The following is a 27,008-nucleotide window of genomic DNA, read 5'->3' on the forward strand; positions in this document are numbered from 1 at the left end:
TAAAGAATTGTGGGGATTGATCAGATTTTTCTGTAATGGGGTCCTCAGTGTCTGAGAATCTATCCCCTTCCTCCTCCTCCTCCCCCTCAATTTCTTCCTCTTCCTCCTCTTGCAAGGCAAGGGGGTCTCTATATTGAGGGGCGGCAACTGCCCCCAAGTTCTTGTTTCTTGATGTTTGTAGCAGGGGTCTGCTAGTTGTGGCACGCTGTTCCCTAGCGTCCAGAACTTTTTCGATTTGCTCCCTCAACGTTTGTGCAAAGGCAGCAAGGGGGCGCCTGTTGCCAGGCCATCAGCTTGCTATTCGCAGCGTTCTGAGTTTGCCCTGGAGCTTCTTGGAGCTCCGTTTCGCTTTCCTCCTCACTGCTTTCCCGAGGCCCCGGTACTTGCCCTTGTTGGCTGATTGCTTCTTCTGCTGCCTCTGCAGTAGAAGCTGTCAGTGGGGTGATCGAGTGCTCCGAATCCCTGTCAGGGTAGGAGAGACTCATCTGGGAGCCGCGGTTCGCGCCCGCGCCCTTGTAAGGCATCAAGCTCCCCGACAGCGCCGTTTTCTTCGCCTTCTTGGACGCCGAAGGTCCCTCCGAGCATCCTGCTGCCTTGCTCTGCTTGGGCGCACCGGCAGGGGCGTGCTTGCGCCACCCCCCTTTGCCGCTCGGGTTCATTCTGTGGCCGAGATGACAAAGTCTTGCCGGGGCGGAGTAAAGGAGCCTGACGCCATTTCTCGCTCGGTGGGCGGGGAGTTCGCTTTCCCGCGCTTTCCCACCTCACGCTTGAATTCAGCCTAGTTGCCGGATTTGTGAGGGTTTTTTGTCCCTCTTCGCTCCCCTATCTGTTGTTTGTAAGGGGGCCGGTACCAGACGCACCAAAATCACACACACACAATTGAGAGTGTGAGAGCCTCTTAAAAACACAGCCTCCCTGCCAGGCAGGAAAAATACAGATCTAAAATGGCCTCGAGGTCAAGGAAGGGAAGTGACACGACAACATTTGAAACTACTTCCTGCCTCCTTGCTATTGGTGGAGAAGACACCCATCTAAGATGTCCCCCACCTACAGTAGAAAAGGAAGAGACAAATTCTTTTGGCTGGCTGTTCTCTCCTAAGACTGAAGTGCTGTTCACACCAGAGGCATACGGCCTATAACAGCGATGGCGAACCTTTTCAAGACCGAGTGCCCAAATTGCAACCCAAAACCCACTTATTTATCGCAAAGTGCCAACACGGCAATTTAACCTGAATACTGAGGTTTTTGTTTAGAAAAAATGGTTGGCTCCGAGGCATGCGTTACTCAGGAGTAAGCTTGGTGGTAGTTGATGGCTTTGCTTTGAAGCATCCATGCAACTCTTCCAACGGGTGAATCACGATCCTAGGAGGGTTTACTCAGAAGCGAGCCCCATTGCCAGCAACTGAGCTTACTTCCAGGTAAAGGATTGTGCTTTAGTTTAACAGTGCTTAACAAAATTACCTAAACTACTTCTCCAAAACTAGGTCTTAGGTTTAATGCTAATAATCGAGCCCAGCAGCCCAGGCCAGTCTAGATGTGTGGAGGGGGCACTCTGTTTGCGTGTGCCCACAGAAAGGGCTCTGAGTGCCACCTCTGGCACCCGTGCCATAGGTTTGCCATCACTGGACTATAAGGACATGGGGTCACCTATGTCCCTAGGCACATGCCTTTTGGTCCCCACATTACCAAATGGCATGTGCCCCAGCCGCCATTGAGCCCTGCCCCGCAGCATCACTGCAGGCTGGCTTAAACTGCTGAAAGAAAATGGCTATTTAAAATGCACACAATCAAGCCTGCGGAACCATCTGCTGCAGTTATGCAAATGGTTTGGGGAAATTAGCAGTGGAGTTAAGCATATCTGCAATTAAGGAGACAAAGTCCCTGGGGACATCTGCAACAGCCACAATTATGAAGATATCACACCCAATCACTGGTTCCTCCGCTTTAAGTCATAGAGAGAAGGAAGCGGCTCAGCTTTGGGGCCTTCTTTCACCAGTATAGAAAATTATTTAACATAGCTCAGATAAAAGGAAAAGGCATAGTACACACAGACAGGCATGCACCCCTTCACGTCTCTCTCTAGACCAGTGGTTCTCAACTTTCCAAATGCCGCGACCCTTTAATACAGTTTTTCATGTTGTGGTGACCCCGAACCCTAACATTTATCCATTTTACAGATGGAGAACACTGATGCAGAGAGTCTTAGGCGACCTCTGTGAAAGGGTCATTCGACCCCCAAAGGGGTCCCAACCCCCAGATTGAGAACTACTGCTCTAGACTCAAGGAACAGGAATGCAAAGCTATCACCCTTTCACTGGAGGCAGTGGGAAGCAAAATCCAGAACTAAGCACCATGCGTCCCAGAAGCAGTAAGGGAACTTACATTCGATCCCTCACCATGGAAGCAACTCTACGTGAAGCCCAGGGACTTCTGAGACCCCGGGTCCGAAGCAAAAAAGAAGGGCTCTGTGGTGGGATCACGACCCCGTAGTCCCTTTCATAATAGTGGGGGTGGTGAAGACATCGAGAGCTTGGTTGTCTCCAGACACCAATATACCCCTGGTTCACACTTCTAAACTATCCTTGTATTAACATAAATTTGCAAATCAGGATAGCTGGAACACATTTCAGATAGTTAATTTTACCTCAAAATGGATATCCTGCTTTGATGAAAACCTACAGGCATACCAGATAACACATACTAGAGTGACAATCTGTTAAAAACAGATTTCTTTAGTTCAAAACATTAAGCACTTTGTTTCAAGTTCTTGTGTTTTGATTCAATTTCCTAAATTAAATTTCCTCTACAAGAAAGAAATTTAATATTTATCTCTATACCTTCTTAGTGTCATATGGCATTCTTACCCACTGTTGTCTCCAAGTCTTTCCCAACCTCCACAAGAACTCTCAGAAATGAAGTAATGGTTTTGGCCCACACAAAATGAAATATCCTTTGTCAGAGTGGATGTTGCACTGACCTTGACAGACAGGAAGCTAACTTAAATATACACAGAGATTTAGATCATCTTGAAATTTACAAAAACATATCGAGAAATAGAGGTGGTCTAGAGGTATTTGCTAAATATAGCTACCCTGAGCTAGAACACTTCTGAAAGAAGCCAACTCTGAAGCTTGATGGGGAAGCAACTATCTGATAACTGTAGCTGCTTCCTTTTTACTCACATCCTGCCTGAATACAACCCTATGTACAATCTGTCAACCTTGAGGTCCCCAAGAGACAAAAATGAAGGGAAGTTATTTATTTTATTAAAAAAACAAAGTCCTGCACATTAACCCCATTGATCTTAATGGAGCTTGTCCTCTACTGCACTGGAATTCAAATACCAAAAATCTTGCCGCCAACACCCCATGACTGGTAAACCCCTCTTCTACTTCTACTTCAGCTACAAACTATTTTTAAAAGCCTGTTCAATGGATGAAGGGCGAAGGTAGAAAAGTAAAATTTAGCTCTGCCATTTTTATCCTGGATCTGCCTGTACCCCTCCCTGACTGCGAGCAGAACTTGCGAATAAAGGGTCTACTCAGTCATCCTACTGTTCCCTCATTAAGTCAGAGAAAAGGAAGGGGAAAGTCATGAAGCCCCATATACTGTGCTCAGAAAGAGCACAATATCATGTGGAAATTCCCTAAACAAGTGGGGGCACACTGTGTTCCAACTGGGGGAAAATTTCATGTGGAAGCAGCCAGGAAAAAACAGGGGAAAACCTTGCATATCTATAATCAACAAAGTCAGATTTCTAAGCAGCATGTGAAATAATTTTCTGGGTGCTTCTCTTGTTTATATTTATATGTAAGCAACATCTACTGATAAAAGTTTATATTCAGTCTGGCTGGCTGTGAACTTTTCTGAGGCAGAAGTGAAAAAGCTGACATGATACTGCTTTCTCTGGGAAAATAATAATTTCCCAGACAAGGGTCAAATTCTTTTACGCATCTGGACTTTCATTTTTCAACAAGCTCAAACTATTACAAATATAATAACAAATTCATATTTGTAAACCTGTAAGGAAAATTAAATAATCTGCAGACCAAAACTGTGTGCGTGGTGTGTGTGTGTGTGTGTGTGTGTGTGTGTGTGTGTGTGTGTGTGTGTGTGTGTGTGTGTTATCTATCCAAATATAATCCCTGAATAATTTGATATTTGAGATACAGGCAGCCCAATACACCGGGGAGGGAGGGTAGTTTCATGGTGGCTGGGGATGGTATAGGAATGGGGAGCCTTGGTAAGGGGAAGAAAAAAACCCCCTCCCCATGGCCTGAAACTCCCCACTGTAACTCAATGGGCTATATATTTGCAGGAGTAAGTCACCAGCAGCAAAGGGGGATATTCCTGAGCTAAAAGTCCTCTGAAAGCCAACTAAGTTGACTCTGTCCCATTGGTGCCAGTGCCAGTTCCTGTGACAAAGGAGTACTGGCTCAACAACAGCATTCATGCCTGGGCGCCATGTAGCTGCACAACACCCCACCATTGGCATTAGTGCCCATTTCGACAGCATAGGGGCCACTTACACCATCTGGACTGGCAATGATGCTGAGAGTCACCCCGCTCCACAGCCCTGTTGCCCCCGCCCACTGCAATGCACTATAATTTTATATTTCATAACTAAACTAAAAACTGCAATCATATCAATGTAGATTCAGATGTTCTTTCAAAAATACATAGTCTGACTGTCTCACTGAGACTCAAGAAGAATCACAGTGTTTGCGACACACATTTAATCAACTTTCTTTTCTGTACTCTCAGCCTCATTCCATGACCCTGAAGTAGCTCCTTGTTTGGCATATTTCTGACATCAGCGCCAACACAATACAGGACTAGACCTCCAAGGAAGCTGTGACTTACCAGTTGGGTATCATTGCATTAAGTGATATAAAATACATATGCCAAGGCCACTCGCAATGTGCATCATGCATGGTCTTAACCAATGTTTCCCAATCTTTTCGACGTCACAGTACCCTTGACCTCACTCGTCATATCTCACGGTACCCCTGCCATACCCCCCCACCGTTCCCTCCCAGTGCCCCTGTTTGCCACCCCCCACTTGTGAAGGGAATCACTGGGGGCGGGGCGGGAAGTGGCTGCTGACCTTGCGGCAGGCCCTGCCCCATGGGCCAGCTCCATGTCCTTGCTGGCACCGGCAGGAGACATCACAAAAGTGAGGGGGGCTGGTAGCATTGCCGCGGTACCCCTGGGACATGCTCACGGCACCCCAGGGTACCATGAAACCCTGGTCGGGAATGGCTGGTCTTAACTAATGTAATGCTTGTTGCCTTGAACTCATTTTCTACAAGTCATTCACATTACTATTCACCTCTCTATTTTATTATTTATTTATAAAAAGCTATGCTATCCCTCCAAACCAGATCAAGGCAGCTCACAACTAAAACAATAAAACCAATGAAGACAATAAAAACAAGTCAATAAAAACAAACCAAGACGTAAAAGCAAATAACACAGAACAGTCTAAAAAGATACAGATAAAAGCCAGCTTTCAGGCTCAAAGCAGACCATTAAAAAGCTTTAAAAATGATAGCAGCCCCTAGTTAAAAGCCTGGGTATGAACAGTCAGCTATAGTAGGGACACGAGTCAACATTTATACCCTGCTTTTCTACCCTCAGAAGGGACACCTAGGCATTCACCAAATTAAAGCATAAATAATAAAATCACATTTTAAAACCATGAAAAGGATAATTAAAATAATTAAAACACAACATCAGTCAAGAAGACAGAGGGATCACTGAGGAAATGCCAAGCAAAACAAAGAAGTCTTCACTCACGAGCGAAAAATAGCAACAGAGGGGAACAGATCAATTTCCTTGGAAAGATAGTTCCAGAGTTTGCTTCTTTTCGCTATGACCAAGAAGGTCCTGTCCCAGGTAGCCACCCACGTAATCTCAGAAGGCAGAGGCACCCAAAGCAGAGTCTCCGAAAATCACTTTAGTGGTTGGGTGGATTCATAAGAGAGTAGACGGCCTTTCAGGTATTTTGATCCTTTGGCTTTCAAAGTCAAGATCAGCACCTTGAACTGCCCCCAGAAATAAATGTTGGGCTAAAACCAGAGTAATATGGTCACTAGGACTAACTTCAGTCACTGCTGGTGACAGCATTCTGCACAAATTAAAATTTCCAAACGTTTCTCAGGAGCAACCCTACGTACAGTGCATTGTGGTAATCTAATCTAGATGAAACCAGGGCATGCATCACAGTGGCCAGATCTTTTCTGCCAAGGAAAGACAGCAGCTGGCTAACCAATTTAAGCTGGTAAAAGGCACTCCTGGCCATAGCTGTAACCTGCTTATCCAGCAGTAGGACTGAGTCAAAGAGAACCTCGTCTACAGGCCTCTTACTTCATGGGGAGTGCAACCTTATCCAAAATGGGTGACATCTTAAATCAAAGTTCCATTTTGTCAGAATTTTCAGTTTATTAGCCTGCATCCACCCCAAAACTGCCTCCAGGCACGAGTTCAGGGTTTCTATGGCCTCCTGGAATCAGCTAGAAGCAGAAGATAGAGCTGTCTGTCATTTGTGTATTAATGAACACCCAGTTCAAATCTCCAGGTGACCTCACTCAGTGGTTTCATGTAGATAGTAAAGGCACAGGGGGCAAGAAAGAATCTTGCAAGACCGCAAAAAGACCTGTGGACTGTGTGTTCACATAAGTGGATTGTGTGTTCAATGGCAAGTATTAAGTCATAAGACCTGTTTACCAAAGTCTTGCCTCTAAGTTATACCTTGAACTGGTTCATCAGGTCTACTATGCAAATAAAACAATATTATAAATCAGATTGATTTACTTAGAAATGCACTGAAAGCAGTGTAAGAATAAGATCGAATATATAAATTAAAGCAGAGTATATATAATTATGACAAACATTTATGTTAAGATTTTACTATTTATGTTAGTAATGCTTTTCTGTAATAGGTATGCCCAACTGGAATTTCATGTGCTGAGTCGAGAGCCTAAAAGCAAGTTTATATTGATTCTTGTTACCCAGTTGACTCAAGATACATTAAATATTTTTTTAAAATTTGTACTAAATATATTTCATACTTTAATGTTAATACTCTCAGCCCCGGACACTGTCGCCAGCATCGTCTATGAGGTTACTGGCCGGTGGCCACTCGGACGGCCAAAGCAACGATGGCAAGATACCATCAATGCGGATCTAAAAGTTACATGCCCGCAACCAGACAAGAAGCTTGATCAAGAGAAGTGGTGTTTAAAAATCCAAGCAGCGGACCCTGCATTAGTGGGACAACGCTAGAAAGAAACAAAAAAACTAAGGCAGGTTCTCACCAAGTTGAGCCTGAATAAACAGAAATACAAAATTAAAAGAGAAGAATCATAACTCCTGTTCCACTTCATGAACAATGAACACAAAAGTGAAATTATCATCATCTTATATTCTATATCTAATTGTGAAATCAGTCAAATCTATGGATACTTAAATCCAATGACTGGGGCTGTGAACAGAAATGACAGATCTTTCTATGAGCCTGACCAACCCCCAAGGTTTGCATAAATCCAATGACTGGGGCTGTGAACAGAAACGACCCATTGGATACTCACCGTGAAGGGGTCTTCTCTTGGGTGGTGGAAGCCATCTTGTGGGTTTTCATTCTCCTTCCGTTAGGTAGGCAGGAAAAGGTATTTGGTCACTTCCTGTTGGTCTGTTTGCAGCCAAATCTGCCCCAGTATCTGACCAGCCGAGTGATTCACCAACCACAGTGACAGACCAACCCCATGAAACCTATAACCGGTCCAACAAACAGAAGGGACCAAATACTAACAATGAACACTGAACAATGAACAATAGGACAAAAACTCCTTAAAACTGAGCTAGGAACACGTTGTGGCAAAAGAACTCCCAGGGAGGGCCAAGATGGCTTCCACCACCCAAGAGAAGACCCCTTCACGGTGAGTATCCAATGGGTCGTTCTCTTGGATGGTTTCAGCCATCTTGTGGGTACTCCCCCAAGCAGTGCCCAAATAGGGCGGGTCGAGTTAGTACCCCACAACGTGCTCCAGGACTCTTCTCCCAAAAGATGCCTGAACTGCATCCAGGGAGGTTAGCCTGTAATGCCTCACAAATGATGAGGGAGAGGCCCAAGTGGCCGCCTTGCATATCTGCTCTAATGGTACGTGCTTAACCAGGGCCGCATTGGCGGCCGCGCTCCTAGTAGAGTGAGCCGTAATCCCGGTAGGAATGGGAACGTGTTTGGCCTTATGGGCTTCAATGATGCACGCTTTGATGTTGGAACTGATGGAGGCGGTCGACATCGGTTCCCCTACTCTAGGTGGGACTACGTTTACAAACAGGGATTCTGATTTTCTCAATTCCTCTGTGCGTATGATAAACGCTTTCAGAGACCGTCTGACGTCCAGACAATGCTAGAGCCGTTCCCTAGGGTGCGAGGGTCTTGGGCAAAAGTTGGGTAGGACTATGTCCTGAGCTAAGTGGAAACCTGATGCCACCTTAGGCCGGAAGGACGGGTCAGGTTTCAGGACAACCCTGTCGGGGAAGAATAGGCACAGGTTGGGATTCACCGAGATGGCCCTAATTTCAGACACCCGCCTGGCCGAGGTAATAGCCACCAAAAACAAAAGTTTCATGCGCAGCCAGCGCAGGTGTATCGACTGGACAGGTTCAAATGGAGAACCGGTGAGAGCGTCCAAGACAACATGCAGCCGCCAGGAGGGAAAACGATGGGCTGTAGGTGGCTGTGACTGCTGGACGCCCTTTAGGAAATTTAATATATCAGGGTGCCTAGTGACTGGGAAACCTTCGACTGGGGGCAAAACGGTGGCCATTGCTGCCAGCTGACGACGCAGCGTAGAGCTGCGCAAACCGGAACCGAACCCGTCCTGCAGGAAAGCCAGGATATTGGGGAGGGAGGACGACTCTGGGTCCACGTTCTTCCTCCTGCACCATCTAGTGAAAGCCTTCCAGGACGCGTTGTAGATGGCAATGGTCGACCTACGGCGTGCTGCAATCATGGTATCAACCACCGAGTCTGAGTAGCCTCTGTGACTCAAGCGCTGCCGCTCAAGAGCCAAGCGGTCAGCTTGAGCCATGCTGGATCTTGATGGAATAGAGGTCCCTGTGATAGTAGATCCGGTACGGCTGGCAGAAGAAACGGAGGGGCGACAGACAGCTGTTGTAGCACCGAGTACCAGGACCTCCTTGACCAGTCTGGAGCCACCAGGATGACCACCCTCCCCTCTACCTGAACTCTTCGAAGAAGGCGATGCAGAAGAGGTAGGGGAGGAAAAGCATATAGGAGACCCTCCGGCCAGGGGGCGATCAGGGCATCCGTTGTCCACGCCTGGGGGTGGTAAAACCGAGTGCAGAACCGGCTGAGCTGGGCATTGCGGGGTGATGCGAAGAGGTCGATCACTGGTTCCCCGAACCTGGTCGTTATGGCTCTGAAGATCTCTGGTTTCAATTTCCATTCCGCGTTGGAAAGCTTTGTGCGACTCAACCAATCGGCTTCGATGTTTAGTTGACCTTTTACATGTTCCGCGTGGAGGGATGCCAGATTTGCTTCTGCCCAGATGAGGATGCGGGCCACCTCCTTGTGTAGCTGGGGGGATTTGGATCCCCCTTGATGGTTCAGGTAACACTTGGTTGCTATATTGTCCGTGTGGATCACGATATGCCTGCGTAGAATGAGGCGTCGGAAGGCCTTTAGGGCAAGGAAGACTGCCCGAACTTCCAGAACGTTGATGGGAAGGAGAGCCTGCGCCGCTGACCAGGAGCCCTGTGCCAGATGGTTGCCCAGCTTCGCCCCCCAACCCAGGAGGCTCGCATCTGAGAAGATGCGGATCCGATTCTGCGGTGCGAAGGCCTTCCCCCCACCCAAGTGGGCTGGGTTGAGCCACCAACGTAGGGACAGGCGGACTGGCAGGGGTAGAGATAGGGCTTGATTCCTCCTGGCGATGATTTGCTTGGCAAATGGTCGTAAGAAGCTTTGCAGTGGTCGGGCGTGTGCCCTGCCCCATTGGATCAGGTCTATGGTCGACAATAAGAGGCCTAGTACACTCACAAGTCGCATCAGCGACGAGGTTCTTTCCGTCAGTACTTGGTGGCAGGCCTCCCGGATCTTGGTGATCTTTGTGGGGGGAACAAAAAGTGTGCACGAAGTGGTGTCTATCAGAGCTCCTAGGTGCTCCATCCGTTGAGAGGGGAGAGTCGAGCTCTTGTCCAGATTGACTAGGAACCCATGTTCCGTAAGGATCTGCCGTACCTGCTGGACGTCCTTCGATGCCTGGGATTGTGACCTCGACCTGATAAGCAGGTCGTCGAGTAGGGGTATATGTGTATGCCCTTGCTGCGGATGAGGGCAACGGGGGCCACGAGCACTTTGGTGAAAACTCTGGGGGCTGTGGCCAGCCCGAAGGGTAAAGCCACATAATGGAAGTGCTGGTTCCCCAGGGCGAACCTCAAAAATTGGTGGTGGGCTGGATGGATGGGAATGTGAAGGTGGGCTTCCTTCAAATCCAGTGAGGTGAGGAAGTCTCCCTGCTGGATTGCAGCCACGGTGGATCTTAATGATTCCATCCGGAAACGGAACCTCCGAAGGTGCTGGTTGAGATGCCTGAGGTTGAGGATGGCCCTGGTGTCCCCGTTCTTTTTGGGGACAGTGAAAAAATGTGAATAAACTCCCCTCCCCCTTTGTTCTGCCGGCACGGCTTCGATGGCTCTGATCCTCATCAAGTGCTCTTTGGCTGCAGTTAATCTGCATATTTTCTCTGGTTTTGTGCCTATGGGGGAGGGGATGAAGTGGTTCCTGGGCCAGGAAAGGAACTCTAAGGAGTAGCCTGAAGAAACTATCTCCTGAACCCAACAGTCTGCGAACGGTGGGGCCCAATGGTGCTGGCAGAAAAGAATTCTGGAGGCGTCCGCCGACCGGGGGGTCCAGGGAGTCAGGCTTTGTTATTGTTGTTGAAGTCAGGTCTAAAGGGTTTGCCTGGCTTTCCCGGGCCCTTATGCTCCTGACGTTTACGAAAGGAGCTGTGCCCCTGCCAGCCTTGCTGTCTGGAGTCTTTCTGGGGCTGGAAGGATGAGCGAAAGGACCGAAAGGAGGGGCGTGCCGTGAACCTGGGCTTATCTGCCCTGACTGAGCGGGGCATTGTCTTTTTGTGGTCCTTGGTCTCCACTAGGATTTTGTCCAGTTCGGAGCCAAATAAAATCCCCTCCTGGAAGTCATAGCTGGAGACTATGGTTTTAGAGAGGTTGTCCGCCTGCCATGGTTTTAACCATAGTACCCGGCGGGCCACAGACGCCGATGCCATTATACGTGATGTAGTTAAGAAGGCATCCAGCGAAGCGTCTGCTAAAAAAGACACCACCATCACAATTCTTTCTACCCCTTCCCTGACACCTCTGTCCCCGGGAGGAATGATGGCTAGCAAACGCTGTAGCCAAACTATGGCAGCCCTGGAGACTGTGGCAGCGGGGGCTAGGATTCTAGCTGCCATGGCTGCTCCCTCATGGACCTTGCGGAGGCTACTGTCTGCTCTCCTGTCCATTGGGTCTTTGAGATTTCCCTCCCCATCTCTGGAGACTAGCCCCCCCGAATGTAACGCTGAGACTGGACCGTCCACTAGGGGCGTCTTGATTAGGTTTTGGAGGTGGTCAGGGGCTAAGTATAGTTTCCTAAAGACCGAGGGAAAAGCCCTCTTGTCTGTGGGGTTAACCCATTCCCTTTTGAATTTCCTTTCAAATGACTCGGGGAGGGGGAAGTATTTTTCCCTATCGTCTTCATCCTGGAAAATGGCGTCGAGACCTTTGGGGCAGCCTCGAATAGGCTTAGTGGGTTGGGTGGAGTTGGGGTCTTCAGCCTCTGCTGAATCATGCAATTCCAACGCTGCTATAGTTTTTGTGAGGAGCGTGGTGAGTTGTTCAGGTTTGAACATACGCTGGGCCTTCTCCACCACCTCAGGGGCCTGTGTCTCTGGGTCAGAGAAGTGGTCCGAATCAGACTGCAGATCCCCTTCGCTAACATCGCTGAGGTCAGAGTCCAAAAGGACCGAGAAGCGATTTTCTCTGCGTGCTCTGGGGGACCTAGAGCGGATCCTGTTTTCCCTCCTGTCTGAGTCAGGACGGAGTTGCTGGGAAACCTCCTCCCAAATGGAGGATCGCATTAAACCGATTAGTTGGTGGGGGGAAAATTGGCTCCATTCGTTTGGAACGACTCCTGCCGTGTTATCAACCGCCGCCAGCGCCACCTCTTGCCTGCTGGAAGTATCGGGTGCTCCGGTCGTTGCGCCTCACGCTGTTTTGGCGGGAAGGGCCGTTGGCGCCGCGGGAGCGAGCGCGGCCTGCTCGCCGCGCCATCGGGCCTCGTCCTGCCCGCGGCTCCCGTGAGATCGTTCTCGGCGACCCGCGGGCGGGTCGGCTGAACTGGCGCGTCTCCGTCCGCGGCTGCCTGAGGAGCGCGACTGGCTTCGGTGCCGGTCCTCAGGCTCGAGCGCCGCCGCACTCCCGAGGTCGTCAGCCCATCGGCTGCTCTGAGGGAGTAACAGGAGCTTAGAAGAAGCCCTGGTGTTCTCCGCGGCCGATCTGGTAAAAGTTTCCCTCTCAGGGGAAAAAGGGGCCGTCGCCATGCCTGGTGAGGAGATTAGTCTCCTGTGGAATTCAAACGGCCCAAAGCCCGTTCCCCGCCGGAGGGGGGGGGGTAAGGCTGCGGTTTGTGGGGAGACACAGTAGGAAAACACAACACACCAGGGAGACTCACGAAAACACACAGTAGAAGAAATAGTAAGGAGCTTGTCAAAGATGCTGCGCTACCTACGAGGCAGGAAAAGATACTGGGGCAGATTTGGCGGCAAACAGACCAACAGGAAGTGACCAAATACCTTTTCCTGCCTACCTAACGGAAGGAGAATGAAAACCCACAAGATGGCTGAAACCATCCAAGAGAATGACAGATCTTTCTATGAGCCTGACCAACCCCCAAGGTTTGCATAAAAATATGTAATCTTAAAAAAATTGGAGGGGTATTAAAGATCAAAAATGATAAAAGCAGTACCTGTAACTTTAAGCAACAGATTTCCTCAGTGGCTGCTGCTAGTTAGTAAAAGCAAGAGGGAGGGGACAGGGCCCTTTCCAGGCCTATTCTGGCCTTTGATGGAGGACTCATGAGGTCAGGCCTGGGCTAGGGTTGCCAGGTTGTGAAATTCCTAGAAATTTTATGGTGCAGTCTCAGGAGGGCAGGGTTTGGTAAAGGGAGAGGTTTCAGTCAGATATAATGCCAAAGTCCATCCACTAAAGCAGCCACTTTCTCCAGGGGTATAAATTTGTGTCATCTGGAATTAGTTGTAATTCTGGGAGAACCCAGGTCCCACTTGGAGTCTGGCAGTGGGCAGCAACATCTAGGGGATGTGTTACCACCCAAGAGTGGTAACACATTGTTTGACTCTACTAGCCCTGGTTATTTGCTACTGTTCAACAGCAGCCACTTTTGAAAGCCAGTAAGTGTAGCAGTTATAGTTTCAGAGAGGGGTGATACCAAGTAGGGTGGAACACTCAAGTTCAAATCTCCATTTTGCTATGGAAGGAAAAGAGGAAATAGTGGAGAAGGAGTAAACAAGATGTCTCCCACAAGTCCTCCAAGTTCCTGCTTGTCTGATACTATTTCCCATGTCATATTTTAGGAACTTGCCTTCTCCATACTGTGATGAAGGTTCTCAAAGGAGGGGGGGATCAGTCCTGCCTCTTTCATTCAAAAACTGTGGTTCTTTTAAGTTCCTCCCTACTGTCCAGGGATGTGCACATTCTCATAAAGTGGTTCTAATTTTGCTACCATAGCTCACAACTCTAAACTAAACACTTGGATGATTCTGTAGAGGGGGGTGGGAGACAGGAAGCTTAAGGACAGCTTGGGGGTTGTTTTTTCCTCTCCAACAGCACATGGAAATCAGCCAGCTGTTTTTGAGATGAATTGGCTTTTTAAGAAAAAAGAAAGGAGACACCTCTGCTTTAAGAAAGATGAGCAAAACCCACTTCTGCAAACAAGAGGTGTGCCTTGTGCTTTACAAAGGTATTAAGTATCCAGGGTGTGTGCTAATGCAAGTGGGATATATGATAGATGTTAGCACTGGGGAGTTTAAGCTGGACTGAGGTGAGAATAAAGGATTGAGTATTTTGGTGGCAAGACAGGAAGGGCAGCCAGGGATTTGGGGATAAAATAAAAGAATTGTTAACTTTCTAGAATTTGTTACTTCTCTATCCTTTTTTCTTGATGAATTTTGTTGAAAGGAAATTTGGGCATACGACATATATTTGGGTTGGGACTGGTAAATATTTACACTTAAACTGAGTGCTGCAGTTGACAGGACAACCTATAAGGGTAGTGAAGTACCATAAAGAGAATGGCTTATCGTCCCTAACCTTCTGATATAGTTGTTTCTTTAAAACCAGCCAGCATTTTAGCAAGTTCCTTCAGCTGAAAATAATCCTTTTAGATTTAAATGCATTGCCTTGCAATCAGCTTTGATTTTAAGCCCCTTCTGAATTTTTATTTTTCTTTACATCTCTCTTTATATCTTTTATACCCACAAGTCATTGAAAGAATCAAATGTGATCCTACTTTCATCTTCACATGTCTTTTGAAGACAAAATGTGTTCCCATGTAAATCCCGTCCCAGAATAGTGAATTCAACTGGCAGCGAATAATTTAGGGGAAGAGAATAGTATGGCATCTCTCTCAGGAACAGTTAATGTCATGGATCAGTCTCCATGTAATCCACTGACTGAGCTGCCTCTATCTGAGCAGACAACTACCATTCAAAGATCATTTATGAAGAGAAGGATGCCCCAACCATTCTTACAGTATGTGAATAGTTCCCACTTTGTTTACTATATTTCATAGAATCATAGAGTTGAAAGAGACCACAAAGGCCATTAATCTTGCCTTTCCTCCATTAATCTCAAGATAACGCACATTGTTCTACCCTCCTCCATTTTATTCTAACAGTAACCAGTCTGTGAGGTTCATTAGGCTAACAGAACGTGACAGGCCCAAAGTCACTCAATGAACTGCATGGCAGAGTGGGGATTTGAACATAAGTCTCTCCAATCCATGTCCAGCACTCTAACTGCTACACCATGCAAGCTTATCCCCATTACTTCTACATCGTCTGGTTCTGTTTTGAAAGGACACTGGCACCCAATTCAGTTGACTCTCAAAAGCATGACAGTATGCTTAAGAGTTCCGAAGACGGGACTATCTCATGGATTAGAAGATGGCCTTGGCCTCCATGGTCTCCAGCAGCACCCAATCTCTGAAAATACCACTTCATCTGCTTTTCTGAGAACCTTTATCTCCAAACAGCAGTTTAGAAGCCCTGAACAAAATGCCCATGAGTCAGCCAGCAAATATGATGTGACAGTTTGTAGAAACTCAACAAGAGAAGTGAAGTACACAGCATACTTTCTACTTCCTGCCATTACATTTTTAAAGCTGAACTTAGTGTAAATAGCTTGCAACAAACATGATTGCACTCTTTCTGATTAAGAATAAGTCACATGGGGGAAGGCTTAAATTTTCAGACCAAACAAGCAATCTCTTTGTGAACACTACATTCAAATCAGGATACTTTTAGAAGAGTGTTCAAATAGTTTGAAGTATTGAGTACTGACTAGTCTCTTTAGGGAAGAGAGTTGTACAGGCATCTTGCATGTTTTCTGGTCAAAGTACAGCTTTAGTATCAGATAACAAAGAAGGTATTTATTCATAAGGGAGGTACTCCCATTTCTAACATTATAACACTAAAGAAGACATTTTGTTCCCTATGTTAAAAGTACTGCGAAAGTCACGAGAATTCAATAAATGAGTGATTCTAGAGCAAGAGTTATTCTGAAGTACTTCAAGTGAGAATCATGAATAACAAAAAATCAGAACTTTCCACTTACTTTTTCTTTTACAGATGAGGAAATTCACTCCTGAGCAACCAAAGTCACATACACACTACCCCACACCTCTGAAACTAGAAAAATAACCTTGAACCCAATTGTACAGGGGAAGAAATAGATCTCACAATAGACCCAAACCTCAGTTCCCTGCCTTTCATCTCTTCCTGTGCTGGAAAATTTGACAGCATGTCTATTTCAAGCAACAGAGAGCTTTCCTGTATACTTTCAGCCGTAGAAGACACGTACTTACACATCAGCACACAAGAGTGAAACAAGCCACTATTACTAAGTTCACCACAAGCAAACAAGAAAAAAAATACCCCAGAACTACTTACTCCAAAGTATCTAAATTCCTAATAGATTCTTGCAAAACAGCAGATGTTGTCTTTGGAACTGTCTAGGGCAGAACACTCAAAACACTTTTCTTTTCTTGTTTTAATACTGTACTTCACATGTGTATTCCTCCAAATCACACTCCTGGCCGTCTTTTCTCCACTCTTCCACAAGGCAAATGAGTTACCGAGAGTTTGATATAGCATTAGTCCTTCGCTCCACCAGTTCCTGTAAATTCTGTTTGACTCCCCACAAGCTGATTAGCTGTCTGCTTAGGGAGCAGCAGGGACAGATTTGCTCCTGCTGGCAGTGAACTCAGGAGACAGCCACAGACTGTGAAAACATGCAGCTCCCAGTCAGTGATAGACGTAAGAAGTACTTCCCAATTCGACAGTACACAAAGGATCCGAGTCTGATCTCTGCCTCTTTAAAAAGATGGAGAGTGACTCTGCAGTAAGTAGAATGACTATTGACAGCTCAGCTCCATGCCATTAAATATGCTAGTCCCAAAGAGCTTTTCCAGTAGCACCAATGCTAGAGGATCAAGTAAGCAGTTCTGCCCACTCACTGCTGGTCTCAGTTTACATCTGGTAACTTTCGCCTACAGACTCTCCAACATCTGAGAAAGCAAATGGGGAGTTGATGATGAAATCTTCAAAAGGCCATTCAAAATGGTGAGTAAACTGGATTCCAGACAATTTTTTGGCTGGAATTTTTGTAAAAGAATCATGTTCCTGAGCAGCTGTCTGGAAATTAAATTACATAAAGGATTTTTAAAAAACAGAACAAAATAAGCAAATGATTGTTTGGTACAACTTCGACATATAGAAGGCACACTTTCTGAGCTTCAAAAAAAGGCTTAACCACCAAAGTAAGAGTAATATACAATAAACCAGCAAAATACAAATGCAGCAACCCAATAAATGACCTCCTATCACTTGTCAACAATCAGAATCTAACTTATAACCAGAATAAAATCAAAGACATCACTATTACCAGCTGAGCCTAAGTGGTTTTTACAAGCCTCTTAAAACTCCCAAGGGATGGCTGAGGAAATTTCAGAATTTCAGTGCTGCCACTGGGAAGGCCTTGTCAAATGTACCAAACATCCGAAACAGCAGAATACAGAGCAGCATTCTTCCAGTTGACTTCAGATAAATTCATATTAGAGAAGATCCATAAACATATGTCAGGATCAGTGGATCCATAACCAGCTAAACTTTCTAATATAGCCCCACACACAGTACACTAAATAGTCCAATGGGGAAGTGATCAGGACATGTGCAACTGTGGCCAGGCCATTTAGCAAATGCTAAACAGAAAATTTCCTCTTCTGGCTTCTCATTTTGTTCCATTAATACAGTGTATCCCCTCAAGCACTTAAATCCTGTTGCTACTCATTACATGAGAAGTTCATATGGTAGCTCTCATGCACCTAGTCAAATCTTTAGAAACTCCGACTGTAACATAATTCCAAATGGAACACAGTCTTCTATGTTAATCACTAAAGCTAGATCCAAAGAAGTAACATCCTCGTCGATTAGAGATTACAATCTCACCTGGGGTGGCAAACTCAGCAACCAGCAGCAATGAATTCAGAGCAAAGCCAATTCCCAATTGGTGGATTAATACCTTGATCTAATTCACAGACACATGTCATTAGTAATACTGGCAGAAATTCAGAGAGACAAGCTCCACATAAGAAAGGACGTAGTTAATATCTAATAATTTGATTCCTACACTGGAACAGAATTAATGACACCAAAATACTTATCTAGCTAGCCCGCACAGCATTCAAATAATAGTGTGCCATGGACAGAAAGGAAAGATAGACTTAGGTAAAGCAGGGGGCAAAGAAACCCTATGGCAAAATTATTTTTTGAAATGTATCCAAAATTCTTATCTGAGAAAGTGAGAAAGGTGAAAAAAAAATAGATACCATAATGAAAATCTAACTGTCAAATGCATCATTATGCATGAGACACCCATAAAATATAGCAACACCTCTTCCTGCTGCATTCCTAAAGTGACACAAATCCTAAAGTGACACCAAATCTGAGGTATGAGGTTCCTAGAAATGTAGAGGCAGAAAAAAATTGCATTCACAAAGAGAAAACGATGGGTTATGTAAAAACCAGGGAAGGGACTCCAGCAATGTGGCCAATGAAACAGCGACAAAAATAGCCCAGCCTTTTTGTTTGCTAGGCACTTTTCATGCCAACCTGTTCTTTAAGTAGGCAAAAGACTAGAAAACTGCAACTTTTTATGCTAGTTGCAATTATCTTACAGAATGTGATTAAGAATAGCTGTTACTTCCAAAATTTGGAATAAATGTGTTACAATAATGCCTTTAACTGCTGTTTCCAGGAACTGGATTTCTGTTCCCTAAAGACAGGAAGCCCTATACCTCAGTAGTGATGCCCATTCTTTCTTGGATCCTCTCTGGTCATGTCAGTGACTCGCAGGGGAAAAGTGTGTGTGGCAGCTGCTTAACCCTACTCCACTACTTTTTCTTTGCAATTTCTCTGGAGACAGCAGTGACCTGAGACAGCTGCTCTCCACCAAATATGGAATCCTCTGCACCATCAACTTCCTCACCCACACCTGCCTCCACAAGGTTGTTTCCTTGTCAAGTGAAGAAAAAAGGTCAGAACAAGGGATTCCCCAGTCATCCACCATTTCTCCACTGTAACTCATCCCATGTTGCACAAGACGGGCAAACAGTTTCAGATCATATTTATAGCACCTGAAATTCATGGCTAGGTGAGGCACACAAACATATTGGGAATGCAGTATGAGAAATCTTACCGTGAAGCTGTTGTTGACATTTTTAGTGCTGGATTCTGCCACGCTGGCGTCTGTCAAATCCACCTCATCAAAAATGATTGACTGGGGCGAAAATGAAAATTTTAGTTAAAATTAAAATGATCTATATTGATAAGATTTAGGATTTAAAAATACTGTCACTAGTGATTTGTGCTGATTAGCACTATGGTTAATGGTATGAGACAGATATACCATATTAAGGAGTCAAATCAGTCCCTTCATCACCCTCCCTGCAATCTCTCCCATTTCCTATTATTGTGACAGTGGCTCCTCCTGCTGATGCACCCAAGCACACTTCCAGCCACTCCTTCTGGTCTTGACTGTGTATGTGGCTGCTAACCAGCCCTCAAAATGACACAGCACTGTCTGTGAGATCTCTTTTCCCCTTCTGTAAGTTGCCTTTATCCATCCTGCCCGTCTTCAGCTTTCCCTTCTTCCTTCCTCTTGGCAATGCTTACCGGGGAGAGCTGTAGCCCAGTTGTGCTGCGCTGGCCAGTAGGCAGGCAGCATTTACATGGTGGGGGACCTATAAGGACTTGCAGAAGCACCTATTTCCCCCTGTATCCCCTTCCCCACATTTCTTCTTCCCTTCCTTTTTGTAGCGCCCATATCCTCATCTTTCCATGTTTCATTCTCTCCTTTCCATCCACCCTCCAACCTTTTTTTATCTGACCCCCCATCTTCAGCTGTACTATTACAGTGGAACGGCGGTTTTCGTCAGTAATCCATCCGGATTACCTCGGCGAAAACCAAAACCGACAAAAAACGAGGCTCCCATTGGCAAGCAATGGAGCCTGCATGGGTCGCCGGTTTTCACTGTGGAACTGGCGTGCGTGCGCAGATGAAAACCGGAGAAAACCGAAGCACTCAACGATAACTGAGACAACATTTTCAGCAAAAGAACTGGTGAAAACCTAAACCAACGAACTCCGAAGGCGACGAAAACCAAGGTTCCACTGTACTTCATCTATACTCTGTCTTTCTCCACAGTAGGGACTCAAAGCAGCTTCTCCTCTCCTCCATTTTATTCTCATAACAATCCTATGAGGTAAATTAGGCCCAAAGTTATCCCATGAGCTTCCATGGCAGAGTGGAGATTTAAACATGGGTCTCAAAGATCCTAATCCAAAGACCCCTAATCCAAAACTCTAATTGCTACACCATACTAGTTTTCATTGGATGGCTACTGTTGAACAATAGAAAGCAGCTACTGCTGGGTGAGTTATGTCTACCAGCAGCTGTAGCTGGTTTGTTGGCTTTGCCCAGTTTGGACCTGGCCACAGTGTTTCACACTCTAGTAGCCTCCTGCCCTGACTACTGCAATGCTCTCTACATGGGGCTCCCCTCAAAGACAGTTCAGAAGCTGGAGCTGGTACAGAATGCAGCAGCCAGACTGCTAATGAGACAACCTGGGTGAGCACATATAACGTGGTCTTGAAAGAACAGAATTTACTTCTGATTTGCTACCGGGGCCAATTCAAGGTCTTGACGTTGACATTTAAAGCCCTAAATGGCTTGGGTCCACCTATCTGAAGGAGCGCCTACACCCATATGAATCTGCCTGAGCACTGAGATTGAGTGTGTGTGTGTGGGGGGGGGGGGGTTCCTGGTGGTCCCTTCCCCTGCTGAGGCGCATGGGAGGAGGAAGTGCATGGGAGGGCTTTCTCCATGGCTGGCCTCAGATTATGGAACAATTTCACCATGGAAATTCACCAGGCTCCAACCCTTTATGGGTTTCAGCGCCAGGTGAAGACTTTTCTCTTTACCCAGGCCTTTGCCCCCTTGATGTCTTTTCTGGAAGCTGCTGGTCAGGGGTGGGGGTGGGTATGTAGGTAATATTCTGGAAGTTTGTTTTATGATGTTTTATGATTGTTCTCAGTGGTTCTCAACCTGGGGGTCGGGACCCCTTTGGGGGTCGAACGACCCTTTCACAGGGGTCGCCTAAGACTCTCTGCATCAGTGTTCTCGTTCTGCAAAATGGATAAATGTTAGGGTTGGAGGTCACCACAACATGAGGAACTGTATTAAAGGGTCGCGGCATTACGAAGGTTGAGAACCACAGTTCTATATGATGAGGAGCTATCTGATGTTTTATTACTGCCTAATTTGCATTCTGGTACTTTTATTTCATGTTGTTTTATGTTGTTTTTATATGATGTGGAGCTATTTGATGTTGTGTTATTGTAGTTTTCAATTTTGTAAGCTGCCCTGAGACCTCCATGTAGGGTGCAGTATACATTCCATAAATGAATGAATGAATGAATGAATGAATGAATGAATGAATGAATGAATGAATGAATGAATGAATGAATGAATGAATGAATGAATAGGTTGTACTGTAGCAATACACATGGGGCAGTGGTGGGATTCAGCAGGTTCGCACCACTTCGGCAGAACCAGTTGTTAAAATGGTGCTTGTAAATAAACAGTTGCTAAATTATTTAAATTCCACCACCGGAACCGGTTATTAAATTATTTTAATCCCACCACTGCCTGGGGTGTGTGTTGGGCCTAGCCCCAATTAGTCTACCCTCAAAGGCCAAAATGATCCTTGAAAGGGCCCTCCCCCCTCCCCTTACAGACCCCAAAATCAAAGGCTAGAAGTACTCTTGTGGTTCCAGAAATTGCGATGAAGGCATTAATTTCTTTCAGCTAGAGGCATTCATTTGATCATTTTGATGGGATGTAACGCTCCAAATATATATTGCTTTTTTAGATTTGTTTTGAAATTGTGGGGCTTTTTGCATTTTGCTGAAAGCTCCATCTTGCATGCCTGAGCAGCCACGTTGACGAGCATATAATGATGAGTGGGAGTTTGCAAGAATGACGGGGTGTTCATTCTCCCCAACCCACCAGACTAGAGCTTTGCCACAGTGACTCCCCCATCTCACCCAACCCTAACCTCATCAGCTCAATAGCAATGAGAGCAGCTCCTTCCCAGCCCTCATGACCCCAACTGTGTCTCCAACATAAAATCATTGCTTGTAGACGGGCGGACAACATTCCTTTAAGGGATTTACCTCCTCCTCCCTCCATTTTTCCCCATGGTTTTCAGATTTTTCAGCAAACCTAGGGATTTTCCCTAGTTTGTGGAAAAATATTCCTACTGTGTAAATGGGCCTGATCCAATAATTTAAGCATCTATACACGGGCCCACACTTCAATATTAGATGCAAAATTACGATTATAGCATTCATTAAGTAAAACAGCAATTATGATCTTTTACCCTGAATCAAAGTTTTGTGAGACTGAGCCTTTCAAGTAAGCTACCAGCCAACTGTGGTGCAGTCATACAACCCACCCGACACACATTCCACAATTTCTCTCCCTCCAGCCCCCACAAATTCACAGGTTTCGAGTCAGCAACATACCTTTGCTGTTTTTGCGTAGTACAGAGTGCGCCCTCGCAACTTGAAGTATCGTCTCTTCCAGCGCTGGAATGAGCTTGTCTGTTTCATCAGCATGCCCTCTTTTATGACCGTCTAGATGCCAAGAAGAAACAACTTAATTATTTTTGTAATGCCTTTAAGAACATAAGAACATAAGAACTAGCCTGCTGGATCAGACCAGAGTCCAACTAGTCCAGCATTCTGCTACTCGCAGTGGCCCACCAGGTGCCTTTGGGAGCTCACATGCAGGATGTGAAAGCAATGGCCTTCTGCTGCTGCTGCTGCTCCTGAGCACCTGGTCTGCTAAGGCATTTGCAATCTCAGATCAAGGAGGATCAAGATTGGTAGCCATAGATTGACTTCTCCTCCATAAATCTGTCCAAGCCCTTTTTAAAGCTATCCAGGTTAGTGGCCATCACCACCTCCTGTGGCAGCATATTCCAAACACCAATCACACGCTGTGCATGAAGAAGTGTTGCTTCCTTTTATTAGTCCTAATTCTTCCCCCCAGCATTTCTGCAAATGAATGCCCCCTGGTTCTAGTGATTGTGAGAAAGAGAGAAAAATTTCTCTCTGTCAACATTTTCTACCCCATGCATAATTTTTTTTATAGACTTCAATCATATCCCCTCAGACGCCTCCTCTCCAAACTAAAGAGTCCCAAACGCTGCAGCCTCTCCTCATAAGGAAGGTGCTCCAATCCTTCAATCATCCTCAAGGCTATTCCTTCTCTGCACTTCTTTTCTATCTCTTCGATATCCTTTTTTGAGATGTGGCTACTCAGGTGAACTGAACACAGTACTCCTGTAAGCGGTCGCATCTTCACTGCTTTATATAAGGGCATGACAATCCTTGGCAGTTTTATTATCAACTCCTTTCCTAATTATCCCCAGCATAGAGTTTGCCTTTTTTCACAGCTGCTTTCATGCATTGAGTTGACATCTCCCATGGAACTATCAACTAAGACGCTTCAAACTTTCCCTTCTCCCTGGTCTGTTCAGACTGACAGCACTGGACCCCTGTAGCTTGTATGTGAAGTTTGGATTTTTGGCCGTCTCCTATGTGCAATCACTCTTTACATTTTGCTACATTGAACCTGCATTTGCCATTTCTGGAGCCCACTCACCTAATTTATCAAGGTCCGCTTTGGAGCTCTTTCGCGAACTCTCCTTTGTGGTTCTTCCACCACCCTACATAATTTGGTATCATCTGCAAACTTCTGGCCACCACTACTACCCTGCACTCCCTACTTCCAGGTCACTGATGAATAAGTTAAATAGCACTGGTCCCAAAACGGATCCTTGGGGACACCCACTCCCCGGGCCATCTCTCCATTGTGAGAACTTCCCATTTATACCCACCCTTTGTTTCCTCTCTTTTCCTCAACCAAGTTTTTTCTCATCCATAGGAGGACTTCCTCTTATTCCTTTTATTGCTGAGTTTTCTTCTCAACAGTCTCTGATGAGGAACTTTGTCAAAAGCCTTTTGGAAATCCAAGTAGACAATGTCCACTGGTTCCCCCCCTTATCCACATTAATGTCTGTTTACACCCTCAAAGAACTCTTAGTAAAGTTTGTAAGACAGGACTTTGGCCTCTACAAAAGCCATGTTGACTCTTCCTCAGCAGGTCTTGCTTCTTTTCTACATGTTTCTAATAATTTTTTATCTTTTAATAGATAGATTCTACTAATTTGACCAGGAACAGATGTTTCAAAGTTCCTGACTGGCCTGTAATTTCCTGGGTCCCTCCCTAGACCCTCTTTCTTCTTCTTAAAGATTGGTGTGACATTGGCCATCTTCCAGTCTTTGGAGGGATGGAGCCTGATTTCAGGGATAAGTTGCATATTAATGTGAGAACATCAGCAATTCTCACTCGCTTGAGCTCTTTTAAGAACTCTTGAATGAATGCAATCTGGGCCAGGGATTTGGTAGCATTTAGTTTATCAATGGCTGCCTGAACTTCTTCCTTGTCTACTCACTATCTTCGCTTAGTTCCTCGGATTCACTTATCTTCGCTTAGTTCCCTCGGATCTCACCTCCTAAGAAGCTTGGTTCAGGTGCAGGAATTTTCCTCACCTCCTCTTGGGTGAAGACAGATGCAAAGAATTCCATTCAGCTTCTCTTGCAATCTCCCCTGTCATCTTTTAGCACACCTTTTGTTCCCTTTCCATCATCTTAACGGGCCTACCGCTTCCCTAGCTGGCTTTCCTGCTTTGATGTACTTTGAAGAACTGTTTGTTGCTAGTCTTGATGTTCGCAGCCATGCTGCTCCTCATAATCCTTTTTTTTGCCTCCCTTACAGCTGTACCAACTTGCTTCCCTTTTGCCACCATATTAACGGTGGTTCCCCTTCTCCTGGTATTCTTCTAATCAGTTGCTTGACTTCCATTTTCTAAAAGACATCTTTTTTTCTTTTTCTAATAATTTCCCCTCAACCTCCTTTGTTAACCATGTGGTGGCTTTCTTTTGGACTCGTGCGCTGCTCTGCCTTAACCTGCGGCAACACTATTCCAGCTGGAGCTTTTCAAGACTGTGTTTTAAATAACCCTCCAAGCACCTTTGGACATTTTTTGACTCCTCTTTGATTTTCCCTTTCAGCTTCCTGGGCGCGACTATCCCCTCATCTTTTGGCCGGCTTCCGACGTGGGCCACCTTCCGCTACGCCAAGCAAATCTTCACGCCGCAAGAGTTCGTTGTGCAGCGCATGAGGGCGTGAAGCCCGCTCGCACGCAAGTACGCGAAGCAGGCCAAGCTAGAGGCCGCTTCGCTTCCCGCTTTCCGGGATTTCACACGATAGTTGTTGCCGTTAAGCTGAAAGTGCCGTTTAGTTCGCCCATCGCCTGCCCCTCCTCGGCTCCTGGAGGTCGGAGGACAGTGTGGGCGGGCTGCGACGTACGGCCAGCAGGCGGCGACAAGGGGCGCGACATCGCGGGAGTCGGACGGAGGAGGGAGACATGCGCCCGGCCGGCGGCGCGGGTTTGCCCCGGCCGCTGGAAGACGCTTCTCAACAACAACCCTTTAAAGAAGGTTGTTGTTGCTTAGGGCGCCTGATGCCGCCCTCTGGGGAGGGAAGCGGAGTCAGTCGCTTCGCTGCTGCTGCAGCAGCAGGGCGCTTGTGCTTAACGGGCGGCCTGGGCGGCGCTGCGCTTTTACCCCCCCCTGGCCGCGCTCACGCTATGGGCCGTGCGGAAACGGCCTTTGAGAAATTTCCCTTTCTGAAGGCGAATGTAACTACATTAGTAGTTGTCACTTGTTCGCATGCAGAGATACTGAATCTGACAGCATTGTTGTCGCTGTTCCTTATCGGCTCAACAACACTGACTTCCCGCACCAGGTCCTGGGTCCCACATACTCCCTCCCCACAACACTGAAGGATGCTAATAGGGATGGGCATTCTGGACCGAGGCCTTTCTGCACGGGGCCAAAAACAGCAGCCCAGGGACGGAAAAACACCAGTCCCTGGGGAGCTGTTCGCACAGGCGGCACTGCCTGTGTGGCCCCGAGCAGCGTGAAGGCGCCTCTTTCCACCTCCCTTCCCGAGGGAGGTTTTTGGAAAGCGCCGCCTTCCCATCGGCGCAGTGCAAACAGCACCGCGCCAAAGACGCCGCTTTCCCGCCCCCCCCCCCACTCACCTCATCCTCCAGCATCGGTCTGGAGGGCTGCTGAGACCCGCCCACGCTGCCCTCCAACCCCTGGAGGTTGGAGGGCAGCATGGGTGGGTCCCTGCAGCCCTCCAGACCGAGGTGAGGGGGGGGGAACACAGAAGAGGCAGCTCTGTGCAGAGCCGCCTCTTTTGCAGGGGCCGCTTGCATGCTCCCGTGCGAACGGCCCCCTTCCCTCCACCGGCATAATTTATGCCGGTGGAGAGGCACCTTGGTTTGAGAACTAAGGTTCAATTCCTTGTGTGCTCTCACCGGAGGCAGGAAGAAAAACTGAGGATGGAGGGCACTCTCTCCCATCTGGAGACAGAAAGATCAGTCTGCTTCCTGTCTCCAGGGATAGGAGAGTATTCAAACGTTCTAGAATGTCCTCCTAGCATCAAGCAAAAAATTAACAGTGACAGAGGGTTTTTTGACCGAAAGAACTGTGCCCTAATTGATCGTTGCAGAAACTGCAGAGATGAAGGGGAAGGCAAATTTGTCCTATTACTGGCCACACAGACCGCTATACACCTCCATCCAAGCAAGCACAACCATCAAGAAAAGATCAGCCTGGCCTCCGTTGGATATATATTCCAATGATCTGACGCATTCAAACTGATCTCCTTTGGCTACCTCTGCTCTTCACCCTCTTTCCCATACACATCCTGCCCATTTAAACTTGTGAGCTTGTCTTGTGATTAATGTAAGCAGCTTTGGGGACAACTGTCTGAAAAGCAGGATGTAAATATAATAAATAGAGGACGCAGAGCATTGCAATGGAAAGCAATATGCTTTATTGTTAGACTGCCCTCTCCTGGAAGTAGCCAGAACACTCATAAAACCGAGCTGGTGATCTTATCTATCTCCAACCGCAATA

At 46.6% G+C, this 27,008-nt stretch overlaps 1 protein-coding gene across 1 annotated transcript in view; it reads right to left on the bottom strand.

Moving 5' to 3' along the window:
- Positions 1-27,008, bottom strand: part of DGKD (diacylglycerol kinase delta) — a 93,296-nt gene that overhangs the window by 52,254 nt on the left and 14,034 nt on the right. The window contains exons 2-3 of the mRNA XM_048505626.1: positions 22,473-22,583; positions 19,084-19,164 (exon numbers count right to left, since the gene is read on the bottom strand). Of these exons, the coding sequence (XP_048361583.1) occupies positions 19,084-19,164; positions 22,473-22,583 (192 nt within the window). The remainder of the gene's footprint in view (positions 1-19,083; positions 19,165-22,472; positions 22,584-27,008) is intronic.

This window comes from Sphaerodactylus townsendi, linkage group LG08 (genome assembly GCF_021028975.2).
Source record: "Sphaerodactylus townsendi isolate TG3544 linkage group LG08, MPM_Stown_v2.3, whole genome shotgun sequence".
Classification (NCBI taxonomy): domain Eukaryota; kingdom Metazoa; phylum Chordata; class Lepidosauria; order Squamata; family Sphaerodactylidae; genus Sphaerodactylus; species Sphaerodactylus townsendi.